At 39.1% G+C, this 26,792-nt stretch overlaps 1 protein-coding gene across 2 annotated transcripts in view; it reads left to right on the top strand.

The window, feature by feature from the left end:
- PCCA (propionyl-CoA carboxylase subunit alpha) overlaps positions 1-26,792 on the top strand; it is a 378,551-nt gene that overhangs the window by 135,872 nt on the left and 215,887 nt on the right. For both annotated transcript variants that reach the window (XM_015098256.3, XM_060394658.1), the window contains exon 9: positions 17,937-18,015. In XM_015098256.3, the coding sequence (XP_014953742.2) occupies positions 17,937-18,015 (79 nt within the window). The remainder of the gene's footprint in view (positions 1-17,936; positions 18,016-26,792) is intronic.

A 26,792-nucleotide genomic window follows, 5' to 3' on the forward strand; every position in this document is an offset into this window, starting at 1 on the left:
GCTCAACTGAAATTCCATCACGTCCACCAGCTTTGTTCGTAGTGATGCTTCCTAAGGCCTACTTCACTTCACGTTCCATGATGTCTGGCTCTAGGTGAGTGATCACACCATCATGATTATTTGGGTCATGAAGATCTTTTTTGTATAGTTCTTCTGTGTATCCCCTGGAGAACGAAATGGTAACCCACTCCAGTATTCTTGCCTGGAGAATCCCATGGACGGAGAAGACTGGTAGGCTATAGTCCATGGGGTCGCAAAGAGTCAGACATGACTGAGCGACTTCATTTTCTTTCTTTCTTTCTGTGTGTTCTTGCCACCTCTTAATATCTTCTGCTTCTGTTAGGTCTGTACCATTTCTATCCTTTATTGTGCCTATCTTTGCATGAAATATTCCCTTGGTATCTCTGATTTTCTTGAAGAGATCTCTAGTCTCTCTGATTCTATTGTTTTCCTCTGTTTCTTTGCACTGATCACTGAGGAAAGCTTTCTTATCTCTCCTTGGTATTCTTTGGCATTCTGCATACAGATGCTTATATCTTTCCTTTTCTCCTTTGCTTTTTGCTTCTCTTCTTTTCATAGCTATCTGTAAGGCCTCCTCAGACAGCCATTTTGCTCTTTGGCATTTGTTTTTCTTGGGGATGATCTTGATCCCTGTCTCCTGTATAGTGTCATGAACCTCCGTCCGTAGTTCATCAGGCACTCTATCATATCTAATCCCTTGAGTCTATTTGTCACTTTCACTGTATAATCGTAAGGGGTTTGATTAAAGTCATACCTGAATGGTCTAGTAGTTTTCCCTACTTTCTTCAATTTAAGTCTGAATTTGTCAATAAGGAGTTCATGATCTGAGCCACAGTCAGCTCCCTGTCTTGTTTTTCTGCCTGTATAGAACTTCTCCATCTTTGGCTGCAAAGAATATAATCAGTCTGATTTCCGTATTGACCGTCTGATGATGTCCACATGTAGTGTCTTCTCTTGTGTTGTTGGAAGAGGGTGTTTGCTATGACCAGTGCATTCTCTTGGCAAAGCACTATTAGCCTTTGCCCTGCTTCATTCTGTACTCCAAGACCAAACTTGCCTGTTACTCCAGGTATTTCTTGACTTTCTACTTTTGCATTCCAGTCCCCTATAATGAAGAGGACATCTTTTTTGAGTATTAGTTCTAGAAGATCTTGTAGGTCTTCATAGAACTGTTTAGCTTCAGCTTCTTCAGCATTACTGGTTGGGACATAGACTTGGATTACCGTGATATTGAATGGTTTGCCTTGGAAACGAAGAGATCATTCTGTCATTTTTGAGATTGCATCCAGGTGCTGCATTTTGGACTCTTGTTGACTATGATGGCTACTCCATTTCTTGAAAGGGATTCTTGCCCACAGTAGTAGATATAATGGTCATCTGAGTTAAATTCACCCATTCCAGTCCATTTTAATTCACTGATTCCTCAAATAGTAAATATTAGATTTGTAAAAATTGGGATAAAATTTAGATAGTATAAAATCCAGCCTTTCAACGTGTATAGTCCAGTGGTTTTTAGTATTTTCAGAGAATTAGTGAATCTTCACCACTGAAGAGGAACCAAAGAGCCTCTTGATGAAGGTGAAAAAGGAGAGTGAAAAGCTGGCCTAAAACTCAACGTTCAGAGAACTAATATCCAGCATCCAGTCCCATCAGTTCATGGCAAATAGATGGGGAAACAGTAAGAGACTTGATTTTCTTGGGTCCAAAGTCACTGCAGATGGTGAGTGCAGGCATGAAATTAAAACACTTGCTCCTTGGAATAAAAGCTGTGACAAACTTAGACAGCTTATTAAATAGCAGAGACATTGCTTTGCCCACAAAGGTCCATCTAGTCAAAGCTGTGGTTTTTCCTGTAGTCATGTATGGATGTGAGTGCTGGACCATAAAGAAGGCTGAGCATTGAAGAATTGATGCTTTTGAACTGTGGTGTTGGAGAAGACTCTTGAGAGTCCCTTGGACTGCAAGGAGATCCAACCAGTCCATCCTCAAGGAAATCAGTGCTGAATATTCACTGGAAGGACTGAAGCTGAAGCTCCAATACTTTGGCCACCTGATATGAAGAGCCGACTCATCAGAGAAGACCCTGAGGCTTGGGAAGATTGAACACAGGAGGAGAAGGTGATGACCAAGGACAAGATGGTTGTATGGCATCACTGACTTGATGGATATGAGTTTGAGCAAGGACCGAGAGATGATGAAGGACAGGCAGGCCCGACGTGTTTCTGTTCATGGGGTCTCAAAGAGCCAGACATGACTAAGTGAGTGAACACCACCACCACCTACCACTCTAATGCCAGAACATTTTCAGTACCCCCAAAAGAAACTCTGTATTCATTCCTGTGTGTGTGTGTGCATGAGGGCATGTGCTCAGTCACGTCCGACTCTTTTTTAACCCCATGGACTATAGCCCACCAGGCTCCTCTGTCCATGGGATTCTCTAGGGAAGAATGCTGGAGTGTGTTGCCATTTCCTCCCCAGCTATCCAGTAACAGTCACTCCCTATATTCCAGCCCTTGGCAATCACCAATTTGCTTTCTGTTTCAGTGGATTTATCTATTCTGGATATTTCATATAAATGGAATCATAAAACATATGACCTTCTGTGTTCACTTAGCATTATATTTTTAAAGTTCCTCTATACGTATATTGGTACTTCATTCTTTCTATGACCAAATAATATTCCCTCCTGTTCCAGAATACTGGCGTGGGTAGCCGTTCCCTTCTTCAGGGGATCTTCCCCACCCAGGAATCAAACTGGGGTTTCCTGCATTGCAGGTAGATTCATTGCCAGCTAAGCCACCAGGGAAGCCCAAAAGTATTCCATTGTGTGTTTATAGTACATTTTATTTATTCGTTTAGCCGCAGATGGACCTTTGGGTTGTTTCCATATACTGACTGTTGTAGATAGTGCTGCCGTGAATGTGCATACCTATGCATGTTTGTGTATATGTTTTCAACTATCTTGGTATATACCTAGTTGTGGAACTGCTGGTTTACATGGTAATTCTATGGTTAACTTTCTGAGGAACTGCCAATCTGTTTTCCCCAGTGGCTGAATCATCTTACATTCCTACCAGCACTGTATGAGGTTTCCAGTTTCTTCCCATCATTGCCAATACTTGTTATTTTCCGGTTTTTTTTTTTTTTTAATATTATGGCCATCCTAGTGTGTGTGAAATGATATCTCACTGTGGCAGATATTGGCAGAATGGATAAAAACACATCCAACTATATGCTGTCTCTAAGAAACTCAGTTTAGTTCTAGACACAGAGATAGATTGAAAGCAAAAGAGTAGAAATAAATATCCCATGCAAATAGTAATCAAAAGAGAACTGGGGTGGCTATTCTAAAACATATTTTGTCTGTCGGACAAAATAGACTTTAAAGTCTAAAACTGTCAAAAGAGATAAAAGACACTGTGTATTGACTGTTATAAACATATATGCACCAAACAGCTGATACTGAAAATATATAAAGTTAGTATTGACAGTCTTGGAAAGAGAAATAGATAGTTATACAATAATAGTTGGGGACTTCAGTAGTACAGTTTAAATAATGAGTAAGAGCATCCATAGAGAGGATCAGTAAAGAAGTAAAGATTGTAACAGTTTAAACCAATGAAACTTTATAGACGTATATAGGACACTCTACCCAATAGTAAAAGTGTACATATTTGTCTCAAGTAATTATCTTGTTAAATGGAAGAGTGAATGATTGAGATATAAAGAACTGAGTTTTAAAGAGATGGAAAAGAGAAAATAGTATCAAGCTGGAACAGTATCTCATAAAGTTTGTCCCTTTCCCTGCAGAATCCCAGGATTTAGTTTGATATGGAAATACTCTCCTGTCTCTTGTACTCAATTACCTTGATAGATTGCTCTTCTCTAAAAATAGTGTGGGATTTTCTCCGCATTAAGTAAATTCTTTCTTTGAAAATGATTGGTTTATGGTCATTTGCTTAGTACTTTATAGTAAAATTGACCAGGGGTTAGTTTGTATTTCTGGTTTCTAATGGCTTGCTTGGTAGCCCAGCTGGTAAACATCCGCCTGCAATGCAGGAGTCCCCAGTTCGATTCCTGGGTCAGCAAGATCTGCTGGAGAAGGGATAGGCTGCCCACTCCAGTATTCTTGGGCTTCCCTGGTGGCTCAGATGGTAAAGAATCCGCCTACAATGTGGAAGATTTCTAGTACTTAAGACAGTGATCATCACATAAGTTTGTATTCAGTGAATGGTTATTCAGTGAGTGAATCCAAATAGAGATGTCTATTTATGGAAATGAAGTAAGTAGACCCACATTTTAAAGTTGTTTTTTTTTTTTCACAGTGTTTATAAATCATGATTTGACAATATTTTTTCTCATTTCCCCCCCTTCATTTCCAAGTTTGTAGTGGAGCTATCTGGGAAGAGTAGCAATATTAAGTAAGCCAGGATAAACTCTCAGCTAACAGATAACTAAAAAGAAAAAAAAAAGGTAGGTTTATTTAAGTAAACTTAGTATGTGATTGTTAATGACTAGAGCACGTCAATCCATTTAGGCTGTGGTTGGATTCATTAGGCAGGACTAATGGAAGTTTTAAGATGCAAATGTGTGAGAGTCTTTGAATGAACCTTCTTGGCTTCACACTAACCTATGATGTTATATCTTACGTTCTCTGCAGGTTAGGCTCTCCCATAAATTTCTTCTTGATATTAGTCTTCCTACCACCTTGGCTCCTGTCTCTGATACGTATGTAGGAACTATATTGTTTTCTTCTCTGCCCTGGCTATTTTTTCCTTTCCTTTGGCTAATTTTCCTTTTGGCATGGTATAACGTTTAGAAAAGTTGCTCTTGTTTTTTTAATGTAGAAGAACAAATTGTTCGTGCTAACGAAGGATAGAAATACTTAGCTAAGCCCTCAAATCTTTTCTTTCTTTCATGCTGCTTAGAAAACGTCACATGTTGTGTATGACTTTGTGGTTAAAGACATGTCAAGGAAGCATTTGAAAAAATATTGCAATTTGTATCTTTTTCCCAATCTTAACATCCTGTTGATTCATTTTCCAATTTGGTCCTCAGTAGAAGAGAGATTTAATATTCATTTATGTAATTAGGAGATTTCCTAAGAAATGCCTCAGGAAAAATTATGTTGAAGAAAATAGTGTCATTCTCATTCTCATAAAGTATGAAAGAATGAGGGTTTTATTTTGCAGTTTTCGTGTTATTGAAGTCCTGTGGTCATTTGAGGTTGCAGTGGTGGTCCGTGTTCTGCATCCGTTCTCTCTTTTCTTCGTCAGTTGGGTCCTTACATTTTCCTTCGTTGCTCCAATATACGCCCGTTGGGTTCCAGCATTATCTCACAGGTTCTCCCTCTGCATTTCGCCATGCTATATTTGTCCTCAGTGTCTCTCTTGTTGTTTTATTGTTGTTCGTTCTTGCATCCCTTTTCTTTTTTCTATCAGTCTATTGCAAAAGACTCTACATAATGTTCAGACACTAATGTGAAGACATTAAGTCCTTGGGTTTTGTTTGGAAACTTTCTGTCAGCTCATTCTGCTGCAGTCTAGACACTGAACCATGCTTTATTTCTGATCCCTGAATCAGAGTTAGGGATCTAGTATTTTTTATTTGCCTGAGTAGAGGAAAGGTAGCCCAGATCAGTTTTCCCAAGGGAAAAAAAAAACCAAAAACTAATTGCCTCTCTTTGCCATATTTAAACAAGTACTATTATATACTGGTTTACTTTCTTATAACATAGCTTGATTAAATCTTTATGTGTATACTACCGATTCATTCTTATTTAGACTCAGTGTATTTGTATAGATATCCGTGTGTTCATGTGTGCATAGCCATCTTAGGAAAGGCAAAATGTCCTGTGTCCACTTTACACTTTTTCATTTTCCAGTGGCAAAAGCTCAGTGATAATAAAGATCACCTCTAGGTACCTTTTTTAGAGATTTTGTTCATCTGCAGTAGTAGTACAGATATGAATAATTCATAGTTGGACTGCAACACATATATGTTTATGTTCTAATTACTGGATAATTATAGGCCCTAGAGAAATATAAATATGTATCACTTCAGTCTGAAGTGTGCTATTCTGAAGATATACCAATACTAAATTGATAATGACTGATGTAACTATAACTTGTAATTAAAAGGCAACAACAAAAAAGTGGAAAATTATGACCAAATAACAATATGGGAAACACATTGATGATGGAATTTATTTTTCCAAATTGTTTGAACTATCTCCTTATTTGTCTTCACAGTAGGAGCTTTTTAGTGTAGCCAAGTGTTGCATGGCAGCCAAATTGCCTAGTAAATCTTGAATTATTTCCTTGGAAAACTGAGTAATGTGGTAATTCTTATTTGAGTCTGTGCAACTGTTATTCATTTATCAGAGCTGTAGTGTTACACCTTTTTATTGCCCCTGCCCTGTAACCTTAAACAGCAAAGATTTTCCTCATCCTCCATGTTCACTTCCCTTTGGTAAGACTGTGGGGTGCGTTGGAGTTCTGTTCTATGCCAGCCTTGTCCGGGAATGAGGCTGATGGAGGTTCTACCAGCCACAGTGGCACGGATCATGGAGGCAGGAAGTAGAGGGGTCTCGATTTTGATCAGCAGTTCTCTGTAATTCAGCATTCACGACTATATTGCATTGTTTGGTTTTGCAATTTGTGTATCATCGTCATCATGTCCTAAATCTTGAATTCATCCCCTTTTCTCCATTTATCCTGTGGTTCCATTTGTTCAAGCTAGTGTCATCTTTTGCCTAGGTCACTATAATAGCCTTCCAGATGGCTCCTCTGTCATAGACTGGATACCTGTCTTAAAGCAGACCCTGGAATTTTATTGGGGAATATTCTTGGGACCAGTGCACATGAGGGAGTGAAAGAAATTGTGGACTGAAGGGGGATTTGAATTGAGTTGAGACTCAGACTCAGCAACGGCCTTAGCTCTTACTGCAGAGAGTCCTGCGTATTGAAAAGTGAAAGTCGTTCAGTCGTGACTCTCTGCAACCCCATGGACTATACAGTCCATGGAATTCTCCAGGCCAAAATACTGGAGTGGGTAGCCTTTCCCTTCTGCAGGGGACCTTCCCAACCCATGGACCAAACCCAGGTCTCCTGCATTGTAAGTGGATTCTTTACCAACTGAGCTATCAGGAAAGCCCAGTATTGGCTGATCTTTTATATTAAATAGCTGTCTCAAATTGAGGCAATAAGATTGAACTGTTATACACCTGTGTTAACTAAGCCTTGGGTGCAGGCTGCCCCTTGGAAGGAGTAATACAAGCTGAGGATAAGTCAACTTTTGGTTGATGATACTTCCAGCAGCTGGAGGAATGTCCTAAAGTGGTGAGATGGACAGAGCTCTGTTTCATAATTTTAATATGTATTTTCCACAGTTGTTCATTTCTGAGTATTTTCAGAGTTCTGTTATGATTTTTGAATCAGGTTATTAAGGAATACATCAACAGTTTCAACTTTTTGTTATATTTCTAAGTTAATTGCTTTCTGATCAGTGAATATCATCTTTCTTATTTAGAAACTTTCTAATTTGATGAGAATTGCTTTATGGCCAAGGAGTAAATCACTTTGAATATATCTTCCATGTGTACCTGAACAGTGTGTATTTTCACATTATTGTAGGCCATGTTTTATAGATGACCAATAGGTCAAGTCTGTCTATTTCTAGTGATGTTTTTGGCTATTTGATCAGTTTTTGAGAGAGTGGATTAGTGACGTTTTCTTGCTTGCCAGGAAGTTAATGGGTAATATAGCAGTGTAATGTGTCTTCTTGGCTAATTTTACTTCTAATCAAAATGTATGGCTTTTTCTGAGTTTGCTTTCTAATTTCATTTTATCAGTATTGTTATGACTAAACCAGGTTATTTCGGTGTTTTCTTATGTTCTTTTTTTTTTTTTTTTTTCCAGTCAGCCAGTAGTCTATTGATTGAGGTATCTCTCTTGTAAGTGTATATACTGATGTTTTTCTTTTTCTATTCAAGACTGGCATTGTCTTTTAACCATAGATTTCAGTTGATGTACATTTATTGTGTTGACTGCTTTCTGATTTATTTATATTATCTTCTTTTTCATTTTGTTCCACTTCTTGGATTCTGCTTTCTCTCCTTTCATGACTTCCCTTTGATAACGATTGCCTTTAAAATTTCTCTTCTTTATTCCATTCCCCCCCCCCACTCCTTTCCACTGTGATAGAAATTTTATGCTTATTTCTATTTCAGGGTTTACTGTAGAAATTTGAATTTGGAGACAGTTCTTCAGGTATTCCTCAGTATCCTAAACTTTTTAAAATGTTTACTTACTTTAAAATTCAATCTACAGTTTTCTCTCCTACCAAAGATTTCCTCCTTATATGCTTTCTTGTATTCTATTTCCTTAATTGTTTACCCCACTAATTAGGGATTATTACTGGGCTATAAATAGCTAATATTTATGTACCTTTACTCAGATATTTATTTTCTTTGTTCATTGTTCCTTCTTCCATCCCTGACTTTACAAATGGGATTATTTCTGTTTTTCCTGGAATTTACCCCTTAGAGTTTCTACAGGTAGTTAACTCAGTTTTTGTTTAGATGGGACTATTCACATTGGCTTTTCCGGTGGTCATGTATGGATGTGAGAGTTGGACTGTGAAGAAAGCTGAGCACCGAAGAATTGATGCTTTTGAACTGTGGTGTTGGAGAAGACTCTTGAGAGTCCCTTGGACTGCAAGGAGATCCAACCAGTCCATCCTAAAGGAGATCAGTCCTGGGTGTTCATTGGAAGGACTGATGCTGAAGCTGAAACTCCAGTACTTTGGCCACCTGATGTGAAGAGTTGACTCATTGGAAAAGACTCTGATGCTGGGAGGGATTGGGGGCAGGAGGAGAAGGGGACGACCGAGGATGAGATGGCTGGATGGCATCATGGACTCAATGGGCGTGAGTCTGAGTGAACTCTGGGAGTTGCTGATGGACAAGGAGGCCTGGTGTGCTGCGATTCATGGGGCTGCAGAGTCGGACACGACTGAGCGACTGAACTGAACTGATTCACGTTCTTTGTTAACAGATGGCTTTGGGGTGGATGCAGGGCGAGGTTGGTAGTAGTTTTCTGTTAGCATCGAGCTGGGACATTTGTACTGTATGGTGCTCTGCAGCTGTTGAAGAGAGACTTGTCAGTCTCATTTTTGTTACTCCTTTGTAGGCAGTCTGTTCTTTTTGTCCGGCTCCTTCATAAAAATGATTTTCATGCAGAAATGCTTTATGAAGAACGAAATCTTAACTATTCTAAGTGTATAGGTTAGAGAATTTTAGTACCTGTCACTACAATTAAGGTATAGATTTTATTTCTGTTCTTTTAAAAAAACATTGCTTCCTTCATTTTACACTTCCACCAGCAGTGTTTCAGGAGTTCTAGTTAGCTGCTTACTTCATCCCTGTGAATACTTGTCTTTCTAGTTTTTGTCATTCTGATGGATATGTAGTTATATTTCATTGTGATTTTAATTTCTATTTCCTTAATACTGTCGAGCATATTTTCACATGCTCAATCACTATTCATTAATGTTTGCCAAACCAAAGGTCACTTAACTTTTCTCTTATTTATCTTCTAGACATTTTATTGTTTAGTATTATATAGTTAGGTCTGCAATCCACTTAGGGTTAACTTTTGTGAAACGTGAAGGACTTTGTCTAGATTCACTTTTTGCCCACGGATTTCCAGTTGTTCTAGCAACATTTGTTGGAAGTGATTATCTTTTCTCTATTGAGTTGCTTTTGCTTTCTTGTCAAAGATCATTCACTGTGTTTGTGTGAGTTTTTTTCCCATGCTTTCCATGCTAGTCCATTGATTGATTTGACTATTCTTTTACCAATATCTTGGTGATTTTATTACTGTAGCTTTATAGTAAGCCTTAAAGTTGGGTAATGTCAGTCTTTTGAATTTGTTGTCCTCTTTTAATACTGTGTTGGCCATTATAGGTCTCTTACTTTTGTATATAAATGTTAAAATCAGTTTGTTGATATATACAAAATAGCTTAATGGAGTTTTGGTTGATATTGCTTTGAATCTATAGATCAATTTAGGGAGAATTGGTATCTCAACAATATTGAGTTCAGGCATGTGGAATTTTTCTCTATTTATTTAGTTCACTTCAGTTCAGTTCAGTCGCTCAGTCGTGTCCAACTCTTTGCGACCCCATGAATTGCAGCACGCCAGGCTTCCTTGTCCATCACCAATTCCCGGAGTTCACTCAGACTCATGTCCATCGAATTGGTGATGCCATCCAGTCATCTCATCCTGTGTCGTCCCCTTCTCCTCCTGCCCCCAATCTCTCCCAGCATCAGAGTCTTTTCCAATGAGTCAACTCTTCGATGAGGTGGCCAAAGTACTGGAGCTTCAGCTTTAGCATCATTCCCTCCAAAGAACACCCAGGACTGATATCCTTCATAATGGACTGGTTGGATCTCCTTGCAGTCCAAGGGACTCTCAGGAGTCGTCTCCAACACCACAGTTCAAAAGCATCAATTCTTTGGCGCTCAGCTTTCTTCACAGTCCAACTCTCACATCCATACATGAGCACAGGAAAAACCATAGCCTTGACTAGACGGACCTTTGTTGGCAAGGTAATGTCTCTGCTTTTCAATATGCTATCTAGGTTGGTCATCACTTTTCTTCCAAGAAGTAAGCGTCTTTTAATTTCATGGCTGCAGTCACCATCTGCAGTGATTTTGGAGCCCCTAAAAATAAAGTCTGATGCTGTTTCCACTGTTTATTTAGTTAGATCTTCCTTAATTTCATTCATCAGAACTTTGTAGTTTTCTGCATATAGATACTATACATATTTTGTAGATTTATGCCTAAGTGTTTTATTCTTTGGGGTACTAATGTAAATGGTATTGTTTCTAACTTCAAGTGTTTCCATTGCTGGTATGTGGGAATGCAATTCAACTTGTAATTACATTAGTCTTAGAAGGTTTTTTTTTTTTGGGTTTTTTTTGGTGGTGGTGGTTGTGGTTCTTGATTCTTTGAGATTTTCTTCATAGATGATCTTATTTCCTGCTAATGACATTTCTTCCTTCTCAATTTGTTTACCTTTTACTTGTCTTATTGCATAAGCTGGGACGTATAGTAAGATGTTGAATAGGAGGGGTAAGAAAGGACATCCTTGCCTTGTTCCTGATCCTAGGAAGAGTTGGACATGACTGAAGTGACTTAGCATGCACGGTTCTTACATGTATGGCTTACTCGTCGATGTAAATCCTTACCATTTTAGGTAGGAGAGAGAAGTGATCATATGTATATATTAAAGAATTTTGCTGACCTCTTTATAGTTTGATGGGAACAACTGTATTAATAGGGAGCTCTGTTAGGAGATTCTGGTTAGCACCACCAAATTAGGAATTGGACATTTCTCTAGAAATATTTCACTTTTCCTTTCTTTTTACATTTCTTTCTCTATCAGTCATTACAGTCTATGAATTTTTTATTAAAGAAGCTGTAGGTGAAAAACTATATAAAATTCTTCATTATATGACTCATGATATTTACATCATGAAGAAGTCATTTCACCAACCTTTACAGTATCAGATTATGCCACTGTGTATAGGGGCAGGTTTTGCTTAAAGGGGGCTGGATTATATACTGTGTCTCTTGTGTAGCTCAACATAGTGTGTTGGCCAAGAAATGCAGTCAGACTTGGGATTCGTAACTGAGTGGGAAAGCACCAAGCCCTAGAGGCTCCCTTCATCCACATTCTGTTTACACATTGTACTGACTCTACCTCTAATACAAGGCTAGACCTTTCTCTCAGTTGAGTCTGGGTTACAGCTCTCCTCTAGTGGTGGTTTAGTTGCCAAGTCATGTCTGACTCTCTTGCGACCCTGTGAACTGTAGCCCTCCAGGGCTACATGGACCTCTCCAGGCAAGAATACTGGAGTGGGTTGCCATTTCCTTCTCCAGGGGATTTTTCCAGTGATCAGACCTGCAGCTCTTGTGTCTCTTGAGTTGGCAGGTGGATTCTCTATCGCTGAGCCACCAGGGAAGCCCAGTCAGTCAGCCTTACTTAGAGTCCCAGGCAGACGTCCAGTGAAAGGATGGTAAAGGTGGGGAAAAACTTGCCAACAGCACTAGGACCTGAGGGTTGTTTTTTTTTTTTTAAAGCAATCTTACCATACCAGGAGCTTCGTCTTGTTTTAAAAACCTTGGAGAATTTTATTTTGAGATCAAATTGACAACATCCACTGGATCATGGGGAAAAAAAGCAAGAGAGTTCCAGAAAAACATCTATTTTTGCTTTATTGACTGTGCCAAAGCCTTTGACTGTGTGGATCACAGTAAACTGTGGAAAATTCTGAAAGAGATGGGAATACCAGACCACCTGACCTGCCTCTTAAGAAATCTGTATGCAGGTCAGGAAGCAACCGTTAGAACTGGACATCGAACAACAGACTGGTTCCAAATAGGAAAAGGAGTACATCAAGGCTGTATATTGTCACCCTGCTTATTTAACTTCTATGCAGAGTACATCATGAGAAACGCTGGACTGGAAGAAACACAAGCTGGAATCAAGATTGCCAGGAGAAATATCAATAACCTCAGATATGCAGATGATACCACCCTTATGGCAGAAAGTGAAGAGGAACTAAAAAGCCTGTTGATGAAAGTGAAAGAGGAGAGTGAAAAAGTTGGCTTAAAGCTCAACATTCAGAAAACGAAGATCATGGCATCTGGTCCCATCACTTCATGGGAAATAGATGGGGAAACTGTAGAAACAGTGTCAAACTTTATTTTTTGGGGCTCCAAAATTACTGCAGGTGGTGACTGCAGCCATGAAATTAAAAGACGCTTACTCCTTGGAAGGAAAGTTATGACCAACCTAGATAGCATATTCAAAACCAGAGACATTACTTTGCTGACTAAGGTCCGTCTAGTCAAAGCTATGGTTTTTCCAGTGGTCGTGTATGAATGTGAGATTTGGACTGTGAAGAAGGAAGAAAGCCGAAGAATTGATGCTTTTGAACTGTGGTGTTGGAGAAGACTCTTGAGGGTCCCTTGGACTGCAAGGAGATCCAACCAGTCCATTATGAAGGAGATCAGCCCTGGCATTTCATTGGAAGGAATGATGCTAAAACTGAAACTCCAGTACTTTGGCCACCTCATGCGAAGAGTTGCCTCATTGGAAAAGACTCTGATCCTGGGAGGGATTGGGGGCAGGAGGAGAAGGGGACGACAGAGGATGAGATGACTGGACGGCATCACTAACTCGATGGACGTGAGTCTGAGTGAGCTCCAGGAGTTGGTGATGGACAAGGAGGCCTGGGGTGCTGTGATTCATGGGGTTGCAAAGAGTCGGACATGACTGAGTGACTGAACTGAACTGAACTGATAAGGAAGGTTGTTCCGTTTCAAACATTAGTCAGCTAAAGATGATAAATTTAAAGAAATGTGTTCTAGACAAAAGTTGAACAGAGGAATAAGTGCTCTAATGGGTTAAACAATGTGAGAGAACATTAGTGGATATTTCATACCCAGGCTGGAAAAAGTGAGGGGTTCCAAGCCATCAACTTGATCACTTTTGACTTTCCCAGGAATGCCAACTTTTGACTGAATGGTTTTTTTTTTCCTTTTTCTTCCAGTTCCTGGCATCCCATAACTTACCCTAATTAGAGTCACAGGCACAATAAGAAAGTGGGGATGACAGACTGTGCTTTTTGATATTACTTAATATCATCTATGTGGAATATTTTTTTCTCTCCTTTTCAAATGGCTAGTTCTCATTTCTCCATGGCATGATGACAGCATAAAAATATGTGCTGTCCGAAATTTAATGACTTACTTGGCATAAGACTTTGAGTAGAATACCTTACTATTATATTATTTTCACTTATAGCTCAAAAATTACATTGAGTTCATGGCTGTAATGTCACCACCTTCTACCAGTTTCTTCCTGTCTCTCTGTTGTTTAATATTTGGCTTCTTAAATTCTTGTCAAGGAGTCTTCTCTTCTGGGTTGTGTGTATTCACAGGTCTGTTGCTGCATCACCTCCTTTGGGGGCACTATGTTGCCATTGTCTTATTGTATATTACCCCGTTGCCTAACAGTGTCTCATCTCTTCTGAACATAAAATAGGGGAACTCCCTGGTGGGTCAGTGGTAAAGAACTTGCCTGTCAATGCAGGAGGCATAAGAGATGTGGGTTCAGTCCCTGGGTTGGGAAGATCCCCTGGAGGAGGGCGTGGCAACCCGCGCCAGTATTCTTGCCTGGATAATCCCATGGACAGAGGAGCCCGGGGAGCTACAGTCCATGAGGTCGCAAAGAGTCAGACACGACTGAAGCGACAGCACTTAACAGAAAATAATTTGTTGTTGACAAATGATTTTACATGTCTTGTTTTGCCATCTAGTTCTTTGCTATCAAGGAAAATTTCCAAATCTTATTTTGAACCTCACAAATCCCTAAATAGTCCAGGATCCATAGTAAATGACTAAGATGAGATTAATACTGGACTCAGAATAACTGGACATTTCCTAATCCTCAGCGGGAGTGGAAAATAGTAGAGACATGAGATGTGGATATCATTCCTCTTGTGGTTTCCTGTTCACATGGATAAATAGTTTTTGATGGTGAATTGGTAATATGTTTTATGGGGGAATATGACTTTAATAAAGACCTTAAGTTGTTTTTAAAAAGATATCTCAGGCCTGCTGATTTCTAATTTTTAGATATTGTTTCTTCACTGCTCAAAAACAAGCTAATTCTGGAGAAGGAAATGGCAACCCACTCCAGTGTTCTTGCCTGGAGAATCCCAGGGACGGGGGAGCCTGGTGGGCTGCCGTCTGTGGGGTCGCACAGAGTCGGACACGACTGAAGCGACTTAGCAGAAGCAGCAGCAAGCTCTTGAATCCATTTCCATTTATGGTACAAAATTCTGTATGGATGCTTTATAACTATTACCCTCCGGCAGCCGGAGCATGAAATCTTTAATAGGAGATGCTGCAATAAAATGTTTAGGCTATAAAATTTGGGGATACAATTTTTCATTATAGCACAACATGTGTGCATATGCACACATAGCTTTGTATGTTTGTTCTTTTTACAAAGTCCTTCCAACTCTTAAAAGTACTGTAGTCTGGTAGTGCCTCAAATGTTGGTAACTTTTTTTTTTACAACTTTTTCAGAATTTGTTTTTGTATTTTAAAGTTTCTCAATTAGATTATTTCTAGTTGTAGTTTGAATGCATTGTTCTCAGGGCTCTTTGTGCTAAGAGCTGAAGTTTCCTTATTTTAAAGCTAACTGCCTGAAAGAATATTGCAAAATTTTCCCACATTGTAATACAGTGATACATACAAATAAAAATCTGTAATATCTACACACTTAAACTACATGCTAAATATTAAAAAAAAATGGGAACATTGCTAACATCTGTACTGGAATCTTCCCATATTTTTTTCATTTTAGAAAAGAATTTGGTGGTCTTACCTTAGAACCTTATCCTTAATGATACACCTGAAAGCATTCCTTTGGCATGGATCCCAAAGATAGCTTTAGAGCCAAACTTTGATGTGATTCTCAAAACATGTCTAGGAACAAAAGAATTAAAATTCATAATACTTTTGGGGGTACATTAAAGTGTTTACAGATTGAATTCTGTATATGAACTAGTAACAAATTTATTATAAGAAAATATGACTCTTAAGCAGTATATGTACAAACTGTAAGCATATTTCCATAAACAGCATAATATTAATTGATCAACAGTTTTAAATTTTCTGATATCATCTAGGGATAATATTTCTTAGAAAACTATGAAAACGAGCCTTTTTTCATCCCAGCATTTGGACAAGTAATAGGTAACAAAGGCTTAAGAAAAATTTATTGTGAAAAACCTTAAAATTGAGAAAATTCAATCCATTAACTTTATTAAATTTTCTTTCTCTGAAAAAAAAAAAACAAAAACAAAACAAAAAAAAAAACAAGCTAATTCTTCTTTCCTGACTTCAATCTAGTTCCTTTATATGATATTCATTGTGGGGCTGCAGTGCTAAAAGGCGAATAATGTTCTTGTTACTCTCAAGCAGAATCTGTAGACTGCAGAAGTGTGTAGGGTAATTTGCATCTGATTTATGTGTCCAGTTCTCTTTCCTCTTCCATCCTGCAGATAAACTCTGTACTTCAGATTGTTTCAGTTCTTCCTTAAACCTCTCCTATGTTTCCCTACCTCTGTTTTGTTTCTGTTCTTCCTGCCTAACATGTTCATATCCTGCTCGTCCTGCATAGTCTTATATAAATAGCCCTATCTGTTGTGAGCTGTGTGCTAAGTTGCTTCTGTCTTGTCTGACTCTGTGCAACCCCATGGACTCTAGCTCGCCAGGCTCCTCTGTCCAGGAGATTTCCCAGGCAAGAATACTGAACTGGGTTGCCGTGTCCTCCTCCAGGAAATCTTCCCAACCCAGGGATCGAACCTGTGTCCCTTCTATCTCCTGTGTTGGCGGGCAGGTTCTTTACCGCTGGCACCACCGCTAGCCTCCTGTCTGTTGGGTTGGCCAAAAAGTTTATTTGGGTGGGTTTCTCCATCATATCTTATGGAAAAACCTGAATGAACTTTTTGGCTAACCCAATATAATATGCTTTTCTTAATCCCTTTTTCTCTTTGCTATGATTCCCACTGAGAGAATTATCTGGGGTCCTACGCCTCTTTCTTCCTAGATTATATGGCTCCCTGTGTGAGAATAGTGTATTCATCTTTCTTCTTATTGCATCTAGTGTTGCTTTTATAGTGCTGTCCCACATAAATCTATCTCACATAAGTGTAACCAGTATCTGAACTTTCAAAGCTGAATTAATTATGAAACATTTTTAACTAAGTCGAAGTTAAGAGTGATGTTCTGTGGTTTAGGGGTCAGATGTCTGTGGCATTTGGCCCTGTCTGCCCTTTTCTTCAAAGATCCCATAGCTAGAGTGCAGTGCTGATAGCTGCCCTGGGCAGGCAGAGTCCTTGAAGGGCTCCTCCCTGACCTCTTCTTTCCTCACAAACGATCGCAAACAAGTGGTCTCAGACATGAGTATCTCCACTGTATTATCAGAAACCCTCTAAACACAGAGACTTCGCAGCTTTTCTTGGTAAGTCATCATAGATGACTCATGCTGTCAAAATTTAACTACTCTAAATACTCAGTCCTGTTTAATTACAGCAGTTTTATTCTTTTCTCTTACAAGACTTTGGCTGGAAGCGTCCTCTGTTTTGGGCCTGATGTTGTATTTTTATAATATTCCCACGTCTAGGCATTTCATCCCCTGGTGACTGAATGGTATATGTTGGTAGCTTCTCCACAATGGCAGCAAGCCCTGCCTCTTCAGCTCCAGTCATAATAGAACAGCCATGGCTTGATTTTTCCCAGAGCCATCATGTCTTTCTTGCAGATAAAAACTGCAGGGGTTCCCTATAGTTTTGCAGATGAAAATACCTCAAGTACCTGTAAATCATTACTTTTGAAAACAAGGAATTTAATTTGTTATGCCTGCAAACAGCAGTTTGGGGGAATCAAAAGGAATGCGTGTATTTGTGTGTGTTTCCTTAATACTATATAAGTTGTTTTTTATATCTTTGGTTAATTAATACTGTATCTACTTCCATTTTTGGAATCCACTGTCAAGTTATGTTTTCTTATTGGGTAAAATGTTGCATTTATTGATACACACGGTCTTTTTCTTTTAAAAATGATCACACTCATTTAAAAATATATATGAAACATATATGAAATATATGTAAGATCCTTAACCGGCATTATTTTCCTGATGCTAAAGAAAGGAACTTTTAAATAAATCAGTTATTGTCTCCTGTGTTACTGAACATGTGGTCACTTGTCATGTTCATGCATCCAGATGATCGAAGCCTGAACTGCTGTCTCATTCTTCCCTGCTGTTAGGCTACCCTGTCATGATCAAGGCCTCAGCAGGCGGTGGTGGGAAGGGCATGCGGATCGCTTGGGATGATGAAGAGACCAGGTGAGATTCTGTCCAAAATATACTTTTGATGAAAATAGCAGTCACTGGAGTTTTATTAAACTGACAAGTAAACAGATACCAAAAGCATAATGGAATAATTAAAACAATCATCTAATTTTTACTCCTCCAGATGGGAAAAATTAATATTAGGCAGAAAAGTTTCTTATTTATATTTTGGTGTTTATCCTATTATGGAAAGTTTTCTTTTTTTACTATCTCAAACATTAATAAAGGATTATCTTTTACAGTGTATTTTTAAAGATTACAGTCATGATTCTGTCTTTTAGGTAAAAATTGCTAATGTTTGGCTATTTAATTCTGAATATGATCAAAGATTTGAATCTAATATATTTGAAAGCAGTAGTAATTTCATCTGTTTATGTATTACTCAGTACTCATTTGCTTCCCTTTGATTGCCTATAAAAATCGTGAACTACTTTGATAAGTTTAGTGTTATCTTTATACTGTTACTGTATTTCAATATAATTTATAGTGTGAAATTTCCTTTTGAATTTGAAATTATAGTATGTCCTTCATATGCAGTGTACTCTGTTATGTATTTGAACAGTTTCTTAGTAGTAGTTTCAGAAATCAAAAGAGACTTTGAAAACAAAATTTTAAAAACTTAATGTATTGATAACATCATGGTGAGTAGAAAAATAAAATTTTCAACAACTGCCTTGTCCATGCAGGTTTTAGGGGACTCTATTCAGATTTTATTACATACTTCAAAGCTTGACAGTAAGGGAGATTTATGTAATTTTTTGAAGGAAAGGGATGAAAAAAAAAAATCACTGAATTATTACCCTTAATGTTGCCTTTCCTGCCCTTTCTCTACCCAGAAATAATTTGGTCTTCCAAATGGTTAGTTCTTTTTTCTCCTTTTCTTTTCCTTTCCTTCTTATTCCCTGAAATCTCTGAAAGAGAGAAATCAGGACTGGTCGGTATGAAAGCCATCCAGTGCAAAGCTAAGTCAGAAGTTAGGTTCTAAAATGAACTTATAACAAGGTAAAAATCTCTCAGGGGCAATAGATTACCCTAAAATCTGAGGGGACAGACACCACATTGCAGACTTGCACAGACAGTTTTAACTCTAAAAGATGACTGTCTCAGAACCCTGCTGTTTCTTGGGTTTTATGTCAGAGGTGGGGTGATGATATATGCCTAAGACAAGTCTTTCAACCCCAGCCTCGTGCTCAGCGTTACTGCTACCACATAGTGAGCAAGGCCCCATCAGATTCCCCTCTCCCATCTTACACTTATCCAGTGTGAAGAAACTCATCGGGTGCATTGGTGCTGTTATTGAGGTGTTTGATATTGGCAGCCTCCTATATGCCAAGCAGCGTTTTAGTAAGTTTCCAGGAAGAGAGCCATGAACAGAAACATGCAATAGAGGGAACCCTCTATTCCTCCATAGCCAGTGTATGACTGGATCCAGAGTTCTTAACCTTTGAATTTACAGACACATAAAGTTCAGGGATGTTCATGCATCTGGATAAGGGGGGAAAAAAGTACGTGTTTTGTTTACTAGCCTCTACCTGGAATTTAGTGTTTCCTCTAATATAGACAACAAACTACAACAGTAGTAGTATCTGTGGAACTTTGCACCCTTCAGGAAATCCCTTATATGTTCACGTCACAGTTATTGCAGGTTCCTCTAAGTAACAGTGTAACAGTAGCAACAAGTAACAGTTAGACTTGTTGTTGGAGCTTATTAATGAATAAAGAGCCACTTACAGGATATCCCAAATTTGTTTTTAAAGAATATCTTGATACCTTTATTTCAATGTAAGTTCTTATGAAATCCGATGCATACTCTTTTCTGTGTTTTAAATCACTTCGAGCCATATTTTGACAAATGCTTCGTGATCCTGCCAAAGGCATCTGTGACATAAACAAGGTTTAGAAACCCATTCTGGTAGAAAGAGACAGTGAACAAGATGAAAATCAATGATATACTATTGTGGAGGGTGATAAGCAATATAAAAAAAAAAGTAAAGGAGGAAAGGAAGAGGCATGGGGAGTGTTGGAAGGAATTCCCGTTGTAAACAGGACTGGCAGGATTGTCCTTGCTGAGTAGGCATATTTGGGTGGTGAGGTTAGAGTACATGGAGATGAGGACCAGGCTAGGGAAGAGCAGGTGTGGAGGTGGTGATGCAGGAGCAGGTCTGGAGAGAAGCAGGTGGCCAGGTGGTGGGGGCTGGGGAGGGGTAGAAGGAGATGGGGAACAGACTATCTGGGGCCTTGTAGGCCATGCTTAGTGAGATGTAGGCTGTTGGAGGGTTTTCAGCAGAGAAGTCACAATCGTGGAACTTCACAACAAATTCCTCACCTTATTTACATGTTTCAAATTGTAGAAATTTTCAGGCATACAACAATGTAGAAGAATGGAATGAACTTCTGTACTATATATTATCCAGATGAACCAGTTGTCAAGATTTTGTGACTTAAGTTTTAAAAAGGATGACTTTGGCAGCTATCTTGGTAATAGACTTAATGGGGACAGAATCATGAACCCTGGAATCAGGGAAACCAGACAGGGGGCTGTTGAAATAACCCAAGCAAAAAAAATGATGGTGGTGGCTTTCCCCAGTGTAATGGTGGAAGTGGTAAGAAAGAGTTTAATCCTGAAAGGAGAGGCAACAGAATTTGCTGAATGATCGGATATAGAGTTTAAGTACTTGAGGATGACTTACAGGCCCTGTTAGAGAGAGAGAGAGAGAGAGAGAGAGAGAGAGAGATGTTTGGCTCTTACTGTCTCTTTGGCCTTGGGGGTTTAGTCGCCAAGCCGTGTCTGACTCTTGCAACCCCATGGACTGTAGCCTGCCAGACTGCTTAGTCCTTGGGATTTCCAGGCAAGAATACTGGAGTGGGTAGTCATTTCCTCCTCCAGGGGATCTTCCCCACTCAGGGATTGAACCCAGGTCTCCTGCTTTGCAGGCATATTCTTTACCAACTGAACTACCAGGGAGTTCATATATATGAATTAAATGGCTATGCTGCAACACTGCTTTACTTGAAAATTTCTTGGGAAATGCTGAGAGGTTAAGGTCAGAATGAAGGCATTTATCTTCACAGTTGAAGAATGCTTGATTGAAGCATGGCCTGCTTCTTAGCCTCTCTCTGGGATTCTTCTCCCCGTGTTCCTTTTGATGGTGGAGACTTACAGAGCATTGGTTACCTCTCTGAAATGTTGGCAGTTGGGCTGGCTGGTTGCTGTGTGTGGGCGGAAGCAGACTTAAGGATAAGAGGCATGCTTAGTCCCATTTTTACCACATAATTTGTCTTATTTGACTTTTATCTTTTGAAGTTCAGGGTTTGAAGCTATCTCTTGTGCTTTGTTTGTAACCCCAGTGATTTAGTGGACGTCTCCATGGGTTGCTTGGGCTTCCTCACAGTATGGTGGCTTTGATTTCTTATTTAGTGACCCAAGGGTCCAAGAGCATTTGTTTCAAATCCAAGTGAAAGCTGTATCACTTTTTATGATCCAGTCTCAAAATTCATACACGGCTTCCCTTCTACCATACTGTTTGATTACCAGTGAGCACAAATTCCCCCTGAATTCAAGGGGAGGAACGTTAGACTTCACTTCCTCATGCAGGAGTAGCAAGTTTCTTAGAAGAGCATGCTGAGTGGGAGATGCCGTGGTGGCCATGTTTGGAAAGCACAATCTGCTATAGTCTCTGTAGTAAAAAAGAAAAAAAAAAAAAGATATTAAACACAACTTCATGGTTTTATAAGAGATGTGTATTTTGTGAACTCTTTTTTCCTCCATGTTTTCCCCTTTTGTATAGCAATTATAGAGCAGTTTAACTAAAACTCTTATCTAGCATTTATTTTTTTAAAAAAAAAATTTTTGTTTTTTGGGCGTACCAGGGCTTAGCTGTGCCACGTACGATCTTTAGCTGTGGCATGTGGGACCTAGTTTCCTGAGCAGACATGAAACCCGGGTCACCCCTGCATTGGGAGTGTGGAGTCTTGGCCACTGGACCACTAGGGAACTCCCGCATGCAGTTTTCATTATGCTTCTTAGGGTGGCAGATTTTTTTTTATCAGTCGTTTTTCCAAGGCTACTCTTAGTAACATATTCTTTTATAGTGAGATTACTCATCAGTTTCCTGGCAGTCAGTGATTTTCACCAGTGGATATTCACCAGTGGATTTGGTTTTTAACCAGTGGATTTTAATTTAGAATTCAGTGTCTTCTGAAATCACCATATCTATTCTTATATTGGGCCTCTTTGGTAAATAAGTTAACTCTTTCTTGGCTAGTAAATGGCACATTGTTTCAAAATATTTTCATATAATTAGTAAAAGTATGTACATAAACACTTTTCTACCTAAAATTATTCCCTTCAACTTGATAAATAAGCCATGTCTAAAACTCTATTGAGATTAACAAAAGTATGACATTATTTGATATAATGATATAGGATACTCATTTAAAAAATTTGCTCTGTAACCTCTGTTAATTTGGAAAAATAAAAACTTTGGAAAAATTGAGGGAACAGTCCAGAAAATACCCATATATTGTCTTTTGGAGTCACTTGCCGGGGTCCAGCCCCAGTGGATCCACAGTAATTCGAAGGTGGGGACAGAATCGGCGTCCTAGGAAAAAACTTATTTAATTATAGATAGAGAGGGATTAGAAAATTAGCAGAGAAAAAGAGGCTGAATAACTTGGTTTACATGGGATACCAGTCACCACCTACATAGGCCACAGGCGTCTTTCCGTTCTCCCGAAGGAGAGGAGGCACTGAGGCCTCCCCGGTCCAATCTTAGAATCTCAGGCAAAATTAGCAGGCTTGGTGAGTACCCACATTCCAGATGGGAATTCAGCCAGAAAAACGGGGAGCAAGAAAGAAACGACATGGGGGAATCAGTCTTTCCAGAAACTGATCCCATTTCTTTATTTTTTAGGTTTGCTTATATACCTTTTGTTACACATAGGGATGAATACAGAGTCTCTCGGGGGTCAACAGACCTGACCCTTGTCAAAATCAGGTGCTTCACATAAATGTATGAATAAAGGTCTTAGGGGTTTTACATCATCTTCTGGCCATGAGGCCTGCTGACATTTTATGATCCTTTCTTTCTGATAACCAAAAAACTTATTTTTTCCAAGGGTGTTTTTTCTTAAACCAGGCACCACCCTCCAAATAAAGTTGCATTCCTGTAGGGTGAGGGTGTAGTGAGTTACAATCAAGAAAGGAATTTATTTAACCCAAGGTTAACATGATTAATCTTAAAGGTTAATACTTATTTCTCCTATATGCTAGTTATATTCATCATAAGGGCAGGGACTATGGAGATTTAGCAGCAGAACATCAGCCCAACAAATGAAAATCCTTTCACCAATGTTCCCCTTAAGATCTATTTAGTCTTAAGATAGTGATAAAGTTACATTTTTGCATAGCAAGGACACAGTGATTTATAACAAAGTACAGTGATCTATCACAAAAGAGAAAATTCATTAACTCAAAAAGTCTAGTATTGCTAACATCAAAAACTACTATATTTCCTTTTCTATATTCCAAATACATTGATTAATATATTCCCAGGTGCCTAAGGATATGGAGGCCTGGTGGGAATCATTGACTCAACAATGAGAAAAACCCCTATGCTAATTAAGATTTTCAAAATACTCCCAACTCTCTGTGCTATTTATGGTTGAGAGGTAGTAAACAATCATGTGCTTGGCAGGAGTATGGATAATCCTGTCACACAAGCTAGTCTGCCAGCAGAGAGGTTTGACCTGAGACACCCTTGTCACAACCAGGGCAGGGAATTAGCAGCAATTATTGGCACAACAAATGAAAAACCCTTTACTAATATAATTCCTAACCAGCCCACTATACTAATAATTTCTAACTTCCCAAAAGAATCTGCCTTTAGTAAGTCTAAAACATTTCATGCCTCTCACGATTGGGAGGCTGTAAACAATCATAAGCTGGAATCAAGATTGCCGGGAGAAATATCAATAACCTCAGATATGCAGATGACACCACCCTTACGGCAGAAAGTGAAGAGGAACTAAAAAGCCTCTTGATGAAAGTGAAAGAGGAGAGTGAAAAAGTTGGCTTAAAGCTCAACATTCAGAAAACGAAGATCATGGCATCTGGTCCCATCACTTCATGGGAAATAGATGGGGAAGCAGTGTCAAACTTTATTTTTTGGGGCTCCAAAATCGCTGCAGATGATGACTGCAGCCATGAAATTCAAAGACGCTTACTCCTTGGAAGAAAAGTTATGACCAACCTAGACAGCATATTCAAAAGCAAAGACATTACCGACTAAGGTCTGCCTAGTCAAGGCTATGGTTTTTCCTGTGGTCATGTATGGATGTGAGAGTTGGACTGTGAAGAAGGCTGAGCACTGAAGAATTGATGCTTTTGAACTGTGGTGTTGGAGAAGACTCTTGAGGGTCCCTTGGACTGCAAGGAGATCCAACCAGTCCATTCTGAAGGAGATCAACCCTGGGATTTCTTTGGAAGGAATGATGCTAAATCTGAAGCTCCAGTACTTTGGACACCTCATACAAAGAATTGACTCGTTGGAAAAGACTCTGATGCTGGGAGGGATTGGGGGCAGGAGGAGAAGGGGACGACCCAGGACGAGATGGCTGGATGGCATCACGGACTCGATGGATGTGAGTCTGAGTGAACTCCGGGGGATGGTGATGGACAGGGAGGCCTGGCGTGCTGCAGTTCATGGGGTCGCAAAGAGTCGGACACGACTGAGCGACTGAACTGAACTGAAACAATCACATGTGGCCAGACGAACCTGTACAGGCAGGCTAGATAACCTTCAGAGGAGTTCGTAAGTTGAAACACTCTTGTCACGCCCAGGAATTCTTATTGATTTGGAGCTGTAAGTTAACTCCTTCTCCGAGAGAGGTAATGGGGGTCAGCCCCCCGTAAAGTCAAAGGTATAGGTGAGAGCATAAAACAGTAAAGTAGGTAGACTCTGGTTTCGGGGGTAGATGCTCGGGAACAGGGGGTTTCCTGAGGCTTGTTCATGCCTTTGTGTATGCTGAAGCCTCCTTCCTCATGACCTTTGCCATGGGCGGAGTTCCTCACGCTGGCTCCCGGCATCTCTCCCTTTTTAATTCTCCAGCTGTTGACATAATGCTGAACTGCATTTATTCCTTCCTTTCTCCTAACTTGAGGAAGAAATTTTTCACATATTCCACAAAAATTCTAACATTCCTCAGAAAATTTAGTAGGTGTTTATTATCCTAAGAAGTGTGTCCCTTTTGTAACATCTTCAGGGAAGTATCATCTATACTTAGACATTTTAGAACATCTGGAAGATTTTTTTTAAAGTTTAGTGTTGGTTATAGCATATAACCAGCATATAGTGCAGTCCATGGAGTTGCAAAGATTTGGACACAACTTTGCAACTGAACAACCACAACATATTAAATTAGGGTGAGAGTCATGGAGGTTATTGAAAATAAATTCATATATTTTCACAATCTCTGGCTTCCTTTTCTTTATGCCAATTTAAATGAAATGTGGCATGAATGGAAAATTAATCCTCTCTACATGTTGGAGTACTCCTATGTGATTTCAGGTATTGTAAGGGCAGTTTCTGTTTTATTTTTGTAATTCTATCACATACATAATATATGCACCAGACTCAGTTTCACTGTTAGTATTTATGGAGCTGTTGCAGAAAGGAGGACCCCTTCCAGGGCCTGAAACTGGGCTCTTGTCTAATGCTCGGAAATGAATTGTTCGAGGAGACATATGTGCTGACAAAGCGAGAGATTTTATTGGGAAAGGACACCCTGGTGGAGAGCAGTGGGGTAAGGGAACCCAGGAGAACTGCTCTGCCGCGGCTCGCAGTCTCGGGTTTTGTGGTGATGGGATTAGTTTCTGGGTGGTCTTTGGCCAATCATTCTAATTTGGAGTCTTTCCTGGTGGTGCATGCATCGCTCAGCCAAGATGGATGCTAGCGAGAGGGATTCTGGGAAGTGGACGAACACAAGGTGTCTCCTTTAGACTTTTCCTGAACTCTTCCGGTTGGTGGTAGCTTATTAGTTCCGTATTCCTTATCAGGATCTCCTGTCATAAAACAGCTCATGCAAATAGTTACTATGGTGCCTGGCCAGGGTGGGCGGTTTCAATCAGTGTGCTTCCCCTAACAGAATTAATATATTACTAAGTTGTACAAATGATCTAAATGCAATTTTCCATGAATTCTAAAACATTTTGGTAATGCTGTCAAACTTGATACTTTATTTGGGAGACTTTGATTTTTTACTTTTGGTATTTGTGATTTCAAAGCAAAATAAAAACTTTAAAATCATTAGAGCAGAGACAAGCTGTAAAGTATTATGTTTTTCCTTTGTGAATCATTGTATCCCACCTAATAAGAAGTTGGTTATATGATATTGAAAACAATGATTCATCGTGCTTTAGTTTCTTTGATGTTTTCAGTCTCCTGAGATCTAAACTCCATTCCCTTAAATTGTGAAAGTAATGGAGGCCTGAGAAAACATGACACTTTGTCTCTGAGACTACTGAGAGACAGAAATATTTGCAATATGTTTTGAAATCAGTGTTTATTTGCAATGTTGTATTTTTCAAGCACACAAACAAATGAGATAGTTATTTCTGATACTGCCAGCTGAAGTGTTTGCAAATGAAAGGATTAAAAGAATTTCAATGTTGAACATTAAATACAGGTATTTGAGGTGTAAGAAACTATTAATTACATGTAAAAGGAATTAAAGTTTATATTCTGTATATATTGATGAATGGAACATAAGAT

The sequence above is a fragment of the Ovis aries genome, chromosome 10 (assembly GCF_016772045.2).
Source record: "Ovis aries strain OAR_USU_Benz2616 breed Rambouillet chromosome 10, ARS-UI_Ramb_v3.0, whole genome shotgun sequence".
Taxonomy (NCBI): Eukaryota; Metazoa; Chordata; class Mammalia; order Artiodactyla; family Bovidae; genus Ovis; species Ovis aries.